This window comes from Hyalella azteca, unplaced genomic scaffold, assembly GCF_000764305.2.
Source record: "Hyalella azteca isolate HAZT.00-mixed unplaced genomic scaffold, Hazt_2.0.2 contig16486, whole genome shotgun sequence".
Taxonomy (NCBI): domain Eukaryota; kingdom Metazoa; phylum Arthropoda; class Malacostraca; order Amphipoda; family Hyalellidae; genus Hyalella; species Hyalella azteca.
The window spans coordinates 194,087-203,716 of NW_025946307.1; the positions used below are offsets into that span (position 1 = coordinate 194,087).

General features: G+C 39.5%; 1 protein-coding gene across 1 annotated transcript; it reads right to left on the reverse strand.

The window, feature by feature from the left end:
- Positions 1-241: 241 nt before the first annotated feature.
- Positions 242-9,106, reverse strand: LOC108673861. The gene is made up of 2 exons (XM_018161740.2): positions 8,764-9,106; positions 242-2,890 (listed from the first exon to the last, which is right to left on the reverse strand). The coding sequence occupies exons 1-2, from the start codon at positions 8,857-8,859 to the stop codon at positions 368-370; spliced, it is 2,619 nt and encodes an 872-aa protein (XP_018017229.1). The 5' UTR covers positions 8,860-9,106; the 3' UTR covers positions 242-367.
- Between the last annotated feature and the right edge of the window lie 524 nt (positions 9,107-9,630).

Here is a 9,630-nt window from a genome sequence, read left to right on the forward strand (position 1 = left end):
CAGAGAGAATCTTGTCAAGTGTAAGACAAATGTGTCATCTTTGGTCGCAAGTTGCTGCGTGATGCAGGCACTGTCGGCAGACGGTGCCGTGCCTGCTTTACTTCCTACATATATGAAGTTAGGAATATATTTGATTTATTATGATATAATTCATTGATCAAGTCCATTGATATTTTATCAATTAATTATTGATAAAATGTTGATACTTTGAAGTCAATATGTCACGTCAATACATGACAAACAACGCGGCATCAAGCGTTCGTTAATACAATGCTTACAATTCACAAAAATTTTGTCCATTATAAATGGGCCAGCCTCATCAATTAATTAAATGTCACCTTAAACCACAAAAAATAGTGGTGCTCGCTCATATGGATATATGGCGCTTCATGTGGAGGCTGAGGTGGTCGGAGCGAGCGAAGGATCTGTCGCACAGTCGGCACTGGAAGGGGCGGTCGCCTGTGTGCTTCCTGAAGTGCCGCGTCAGCTCATCAGATCTCGCAAACTTCCAGCCGCAGCTTTTCCAGGAACACTGGTAAGGCTTCTCCCCCGTGTGCGTCCGCAAGTGAGCCTTCAAATGCGAAGATTTGATGTATGTTTTTATGCAGCCTTCGTACGGACATTTGTGTATGGTTACTTTTCGTTTGGCTCTTCGCCTTCTTGGTTTCGGTGGCTGTTGTTGTTGCTGTTGGTTAGATTGCTGAGCTGGTGTTTGCGACAGCTGCTGTTGCTGCTGCTGTTGTTGAAGCTCATGTTGGTGGTATTGAACTGCGTGTTGCTGTTGTTGAGAAAACGTTGGTCTCACAGGCGTCGCGTCAGTTTGACATGCCATCGTCGATTGTCCTGAAATCCTTGGCAATGACGCATTGTTGTGGGCATTGGCATTGTTAGGGTTGTTAGTGGCGAGGTCTTCGGCTGAGGGAGGAGGTGGAGCAGGCAAGTCCTGTGACCAAAGGTAAGCTGGAGTGTAGCCATCGGAGCTATAGTAGCCAGGATACTCAGTGGGGTAGCTTGAATGTTGCGCCGAGGCTGCAGGGTAACTGCCCGTGCCAAGGTATGCTGATGACGACCAAGATTGTGAATTTAGGTGCATGTCATAGCTGATATGATCCGGAATGGCTTCAGAAACGGTCTCGTGCCGAGCTAAAGTAGAATTTAGGACAGGATTAGCGTGGCCAAGGGAGCTGTCGGGCGACTGATAATACTCGTCGTCAGGTTTATGGCAAGTGCAAGGCGTTTCGCATTCAGTGTTGATTTGATTCTCGGCCTCAGAAGTCACATTGTTAGCTTTGTTCCCAATTAAAGAGCCTGCTGGCTTGGCTGTGGTGTTGACTTGTGGACTAATCCTTCGGCGGTCCGAGCTCGGGGCCTGAGTAACTTTTGTATGGACTCTCTTTTCATTTGTGATCAATCCGTCTACTGGTTCAAATTTTGGATGAGAGTGCGTATATTTATGAATTTTGTAATGATTTTTAGGGTTAATTCGTTGAAAACTGTTCTGCAGTTCAGTGTACTGAGATAATGAAAGGCAAATATCAGTTGAGTAACTTTTATCTTCCTGTGCTGCATCTCCAGCTGGTAGCGCACCAGCTTTACAGGAATTATCATTTTGTCGAATGCAATCAATTTTTTGGTCATAATTTTCATCGATTTTTGATATTTTTGGCGTCAACTTTTCTTCGGACATCTCTGCTTGCACGTTATTTTTATTTCGAGCTCGCTTTCTTCCAACCTTCCGTTCCGGGTTTGTATGATCGACTTGGCTGATGCCTTCTATTGATTTCTTCAATGGTTGCCCTGAAGTGTCTAGCATGTAGTTAGCAGAATATAGACATGAAGGCTTATGGACACTGTCAACATTAATCGACAACACATCTTTTGGGTCTCTATTGGAAAAGCAAGGAACTGAAAGTTTTTGTTGGATATCTGAGGAGTAATTAAAACAGCTCGGGGGAGCTACACAAGATGTTTGAGCATGAGTCTCACTCTCATGGATGGAAGGATGGTCATTTGCTGTGTTGAGATGAAACTCCGCGTCATCAGGATGTGCTGCTATGCTGGGAATATCTGGAAAGGTTTCAGATTCAAGCGATTCCAACGTGCATTCAACGTTCGAAAAGATTGGGCTTGGAAGACAAGCCTCAGTAAAATTATTATTCCTTAAAGCCCTGTCACAATTATGTAAGTCAAAAGAAAATGGAGCGCAACTGAAAGAAGATGCTGGAGGAAATCCTGAGCTGCTCATTGAAGGCAGTGGAGGTAACGCTTTCAAGTTAGCGTTCGTTTCTCCTACCCGCTGTTGATGAATATTATTTTCATCATTCAAAGAAAACATTTGAAATCCATTTTTGTCGTCTTGAAATCGCCAGCTTGTGCTATTGACGTCGTTGTTCCCGTTGTAGTCAAGGTGCACGGGCTGTGGATGTTCATATCTCCGGCACCCAAGGGTATTAGGTGTAGCATCCGATAAATCAGTAAAGACTAAGCCTGCTCCATCAGTCAAGAGACTAGATCGACTGCCTTCAATGTTCGGAGGGACTGCAGAGTTTTGTTTGGAGTCTAGAGCTCGCATGCAAGACACTATGCTCAGCATGTTGCTGGAGCAGCCGCTTGAGAACGAATCGTTCAAGCAGCTCGCCTCTGAGGGACTAAAGCTTGAGACCGGAGTTAAGGCCTGTAAGGAACTGTGATGTGATTGTGGTTCGAAGGTATTCTGATTTGCAGAAGTTTGTTCAAATTCAGGCATGGAATGTCTCACAGGAATTACTGGGCTTAGCATTGGAGGAGTTACGGAGCTTGAAGCTGCAGGGGACCAAACTGGTGTCATAGGAGAGGGCGAAATGTTCGGGAAGGTTTCTGCAAGAAGTAGAGTTTCGATGTCCTGCCACATCTGAAAATCAAGAAATATAGCATATTTATTTCAGTTTAAACTGTGAATAATTTCACACAGTCTTTCTTACGGCAAATGATAGTAAGTTGAATGATAGCTTCAGAGATTTATTAATTTATTTAGATAGAACTTTTTATAGACGAAGGTCGATCAAACAATAATTGTTGGTAGACTTGATGGAGTCGGCAATGGTCTCGGCAAGTGAATCAAGGACATCAGAATGCGTCAAGCTATCGTCATCGGCACCAAAGAGTTGCAGCTGGTCTTGAACAGATGGAGTGATACTGAAAATAAAAATAAGGGTGCAGCCTGAATACAGGTGAATGAACAAGTAACCGTTTCTAAATTTCAAAGTATCCTGTGAGATTTTAAAACAAATAGTAAAATTGAATGTTAACACACCTGAATTAATTGTGGACTCAGTGTGGTAATACACTTTTTGAAGAGACAATTCAATGAAAATAGATGAAATCAGATTAAGGAGGATGCTGCAGTTAGGAAATAGTATAGAATAGTTGAAGAGTTTGATTTGAAAGAAATTAATGAACAATTGACGACTTACGCTATTGATAACACAGCTATTTTCAGTGCCGCCATCTTGAACTTTTAAGTAAATTGAATTTTAATTGTTGAACGTGATTAAGATCACCATTAATAGAATTAATTGAAACTGAAGCATCCAGTTGAAAATAAAGCAAAGCATTTAGCAACTAAACAAAACGAAAGAAAATCTTGCACACAAACCAAGAAATAGACAAATTGCAGAACAAGGGAGAAATTTAGACTTGTGGTTGAATGCTGGTGAAGTAGCGGCGGCCGACGACAGGCAGGCTGGAGATTATGAAATTGCGTGTGGCTACGGTGGTGTATCTGTGCTACGGTGGTGTATCTGTGCTACGGTGGTGTATCTGTGCTACGGTGGTGTATCTGTGCTACTGTGGTGTATCTGTGCTACGGTGGTGTATCAGTGCTACGGTGGTGTATCTGTGCTACTGTGGTGTATCTGTGCTACGGTGGTGTATCAGTGCTACGGTGGTGTATCAGTGCTACGGTGGTGTATCAGTGCTACGGTGGTGTATCAGTGCTACGGTGGTGTATCAGTGCGAACTCTATTTGCGGAAACCCGAGTTTGACCAAAATTACCATAACATTAAACTTACCCTAGAATAATCTTAATATTACCCAAACATAAATTACTACTAAATTCAGTTTAAAGAATAGAAATATGATAAACGGTGGGAAATTTCCCACAAAACGAATCTATGTTTCATTAGTATGACTTCGGTGAAATAAACTAAAAGTATTTGTAAGAATCTCGAACATAAAAATGTGTTCTAACACACATTCTGAATTGATAAAGTTGACACACTTGAAAATGAACTTCATGTTTTATAATGCCCTCCGTTTATTTGTACACTTCGAAGGAAAAGAAAAGTAAGTTGGTAATGAACATTCTTGTGATCATTGTTAGCATGGAATATTCTCGTTATAGTTGACCGAAAAAATGTGAACTATGTTAATGCGGCTCCCAATTGGCAATCATGATTACTGTGTGTCACATATTTTACCCAAAATAATAAATATATTCCTTTCGACTTCGAATGGATCAGATTAAGTTTTAATGTGAAATAACACGCGAATATGATATGTTCTTAGAAATAAAGTTCCTGAAAGATGAAAAATTAAGTTAAAATTTTTCAAGTATGCCTAATAACGCCCATCAAATTGCCGAGAGTATCGCTGAGAGCGACATGGGCAACCGGAAACCAGGCGAAATTTTTGAACGTCTTAACTGCGCAGGCGCCACGGAAACAGTAGGAACAGTGAACGATTATATGAGAGAACATAACAGCCAAGCTGCATAAGATAATGTTAATCATTCATTCCTGAGCATCTTTTTAATGATTAAAATCTCAGCGTCAAATAAAATAATCCACCATTGTCCTTCAATCGCTAAAATGATTCTTGTTGCTTTACAGCACTTGTAGAAAAAGATCGGTCAAAGAATGACAACATTCGTAAATTATTGCGAGCATCAGGACCGTGCGGGCTCTCTACAGAAATGTGGCCATTGAATACAAGGTTCTTTTGCAAATGACCGCAGCCTCGGTGTCGTAATTTCTAGTGAAATCAAATGACTTCCATTGGCCGTAGGTCCATGAAAATTCTTCCTCGCATGGCTTCAGTAAAACTTTGGAGCTCCAGCAAGCTTCGGAACAAGAGAGGGCCTTTGTATTGCTCGTAATATTCCAAAGCTTCTGCCTCTCGTCTCAATAAAAAGCAATGCGCTTTTGAGCTTTCGTTTGGTCCGAGCAAGCGGCGAGTATCGGAGAGCTGACATAACGTCAAGAGACATCTTTAGGACACGACAATATCTCTAGTCCGCGTCACAACACACTTGTCCGAGTCAATGGCAGTGGCAGCTTTACGACAAAAATATGGACATTTTGCAACGATTTACGAGGATCTCTGAAGATTTCTAAGGATATATGACGATTTGCGCCGGTTTACGATGTCGGCCTTGAAACTCGTGTACTACGAATAAACATGTGTGCAGCTGGTGCCTGAAGTGCACCGCTCACTTGCGTCGTTGAACGACAAATTACAGATGCATCCATTACCTGCCCTAACACTGACCTGCGCTACTCATAGGCTCTCTATATGAAATAATTGTACAATAATTTCGAGACTTCAGAATAGATTAATTTGCCTAAATAAATCCTAGGGTCCTAAATAAATAAATCTGGGTTCTCATATTAGTTGAACATATTTGTGCTTGTGCTTTAATTCACTCATGCAGACATTATTTCAAGTAGCGGCGCTCATTGCATGAGCAGCCAACATCGGCGCTGCTTATTGAAATTTTCTTGAACTAAACATACAGAGAAGCGGATCCCGAACTAACTCACCATCCAGTTCAACATGCCACACTAAACACGTGGCTCCTAGCCCATATATTGAGGTGGTAAAATAAAGGTTTTAAAACTGGTACAAATCAAACCACCCCTACCCTCGAAATATTAATAAATTATCATCAAAGGGAAATTTATCAATAATTTTGTTACGTCTGGCCCTCAAGGTCCTCAGATGTCACCATGAGATTATACGCTATTAGTTTAGACGAAATCTGTCGTTCCAGTTTTATTCGGTTGATGTTGATGCAATTTATATAATGTTTCCAAATGGCTACGTGGTTGAGGTGAGAACCTACCTTGGATGTAGCGTGCTTCGATTTTCTGTACTTCTGCTTTCTTAGGAATTATTTAATTGCAAGTTTAGTTTCATATATTTTTCATATGTTCTTTATATGAACTATTGCGCGCTAGTTTATACTCTAACGATCATTTTATTTGTATAAATTCCAAAATTGTTTGGGTTTACCACTCTACAGATTATGAACATCTCTTGCTTCAGAATTTGATTTATCGAGAAAAATTTGCAATTGCTTTGAAAGGAACATGTGACCAAACGGGAGCAATTTTTATTGTAAAATGCAAAGAACAGCCAGCTTCTTTTGTGGGCAAGTATATACATAATGGAGAGATAAGTTACATCTCTGTATTGATGGGATTGTCGTGCAACGCTCACGTCAGTGAGTTCAGGATTAGTTCGTTGAAACAGCCCGGCACATTTCTTGGTGAAAACAGTTCAGAGTCTGAGGAACTTGATGTAGCATTTTTATTTCAAATCACTATATTAAAAAAATACATGCCAATAATGTACGGGCATATAAACCTTGTCTTATACAACATCATTGTGTAATCATTTGCTGAATATGGTGAGCTGCTAAATTGATGTTCATCACAAGAGTTGAAGAACATTTTTTATTTCAAATCATTATATTAAAAAATACATGCCAATAATGTACGGGCATATAAACCTTGTCTTACACATCATTATGTAATAATTTGTTATATAATATGGTGAGCTGCTAAATTGATCTTCATCACAAGAGTTGAAGAATTAAATACAAAATTTCAGGAATGAATGATATAAAAACTTATTATTTTTCTCAAAACTTCTTCAAAATTTCTCGTCTGCTTAATATGAATAAATATTTCCTTAGTTAATCTATTGATTGCAACACTGTATATAGCGGAGCGTGCCGTAGGTTGACACCATCACAGATAACAAAAGCTTTCACTGATGCGCAATGTCCGTTCATGAATTCATACCTCCAGAAAATTGTTGCAAAAAATGAAACAAGACGATTATGTATATTTAAAGTGACTGCTCTTTGTCACTGAAATGTATATTAATTCTCCAGGCATTATTATCATGAAAGCATAGCTCGGCGCAGCGATGCCTATATAGCAAAGGATCATTAGCCAGGTTCATCGTCAAGAACTGTGCTCAGCTGAGGCCGTGTTAAGTAGCGAGCAAACAATTCCATATGTCTGCTTGCCGCAGGTTCAAGGTTCACACACTTTTGTGTACACTTTTGCCTCTTGATCAAATAGGGGCACGAGCCTAGTGTTTGCATTACATTGTACGCCTCGTGTGTTTTTACTGCTGGGACATCCACTTGAGTTATTGCAGCGCACGCAGATACGCTGCAGCTGTATTGCCCCACCAAGATAGTAAATAAATGATAGTATAGCCTACACTTGACTTATTGTAGAGGATTTAATACTTAAATTAGGATCAAATCTATTCTAGGACATGATAAAATAAAATTAAATGTAATAGTAATATGCTGTTATGGTTGTAATGTTATATGTATATATTTTCATGAGCGTCACCAACGTTTGTCACTATACGACTTTAGCTACAATATCATTTAATGTATTGAGCACAAACATATATGCCAAGACCCTAACTATAGTATCATTAAATGTATTGAGCACAAACATCTATGCCAAGACCCTAACTATAGTATCATTAAATGTATTGAGCACAAACATCTATGCCAAGACTCTAGCCACAAAATCATTGAATGTATTGAGCACAAGCTACAATGTCATTGAATGTCTCGAGCACAAAAATCTCACGACAAGGCTCTAACTACAATATCATTGAATGGATTGAGCATAAACATTTCATGCCAAGAATAATAATCCGGCCATAGTAAAGAGATCTATACGCCAGTGAACATCGGCGCTATTCTTCCCGGGACTTTTAGTTTAAGCTCGTAATCGATATCTGTGGAGTATATACGAGTATAAATATTTTTTCTTATGAAGAAGACTTGAACCTTAATAAAAGATGAAACTTTTAATGCTTAAATAATGGACTTTGGGTTGAACTGCCACCGCAAGGTTGTTCAAGCTCCGGTTTAAATTGAGTGCCAAAGAAGAATAACACTCGGATGCTGACAACGAACGTTTCTCGAGGGCTGCAACAACACTGCTGCTCTCATTCAAAATTAACCACGAGAAATCGCCATGCATCAAGATTTCACATGCATCACACTCCTTCAATATAATGCCAACGTACAAATTAATAATTTGCACATGGGAAGGTGGCACATAAGTGAACGGAAGGCATAGCTACCAATAGCATCAGTTTAGAAGTATTTATTATGCTAGACTTGAGTTTTATCCTTCACAACGTGGAAAAACCCCTGATTTGCATCGCCCATTCGTTATTACCCATGGCGCTTAAGACTTAGACTGAAACTCGGTCCTTGAGTCGTGCAAGACTCTAGGAGGTTCAAACCAGTAGCATGATCAAAATCAGAATTGCAGAAGCAAGCAAAATTAAAGAAGATATAGTTTCCCACGTTGAAAATGCAAAATTGTTAGTATAATTTTAGTTTTTTTTTCAGAGTTATGGAACATTATCTGAAAATTGCATAGCCAAATATAAAGAGAAAATATTTACTCAAGAGAATTTGTAATATTTATCAGCTTATCTACGGCTGTGAATCTCACCTCTGTTATATCCGTGTGTGTTGGAGTACTGAGGGAGTGCGGCGGAGAGGGAAGAGTGTGTGAGTAGCTCTCCCTGCACTCCAACACCTCCACCATGGCTACTCCAACCCACTCCCTGCTTCACTCCAGCAATAACCTCGGCAGGGCTGTGTAGATGAGGTGTCCATACGAAGGTAATCACCGCAGAGTGAGATCTGCATGAGCACTTCATCGGTTGTTGGAGCGTCCGAGACTTGGTTACGGGGTTGGGACGCTTCGCATCAAGGAAATAAGTAGCACAAGGCCTCAATAAGTCCATGTAAACAATAGATGCACAAATAAAGTGGTAAAAGTCGTCTGGATATCGTTCGTGAGGTTTCGTTCGGATTCAATGCTTTTTAAAATCATTAATACAGATTTCTGGGAAATGGAGAATAAGAATGATAGCAATTAGAACGCTATATAACAAACAGTAAACTAATAGAACATTTACCAAATATTTTAAATAAAAATACAAGGCAGAAACAAAATTTTCATTTAATAAAATATGGAAATCATCTTTTCTATATAAGCAACTACATTGAGCTTACAGCGACATAAAATCAGTTCGATACCGGAAAATGAAAACACGCATTTGAACATGTGATGCTTTAGTAGAGCCTATATATAATGACTGCCTATTACAGGATATCTTTATTATTTAATTGAGGAAATAAAGCTCAATTAAAACTTAAGATAATTATTTTCTTTACCTAAATTAAAAAATAATATCAGACAACAGTGTTTCACATAGGTGCACGTTTCACATTATAACACAGTGTCTCAGGTACTAATAGGAGTGTCAGCATTCGTATGTTTACACGGAATAGCGCGTCCTGTTTCACATAG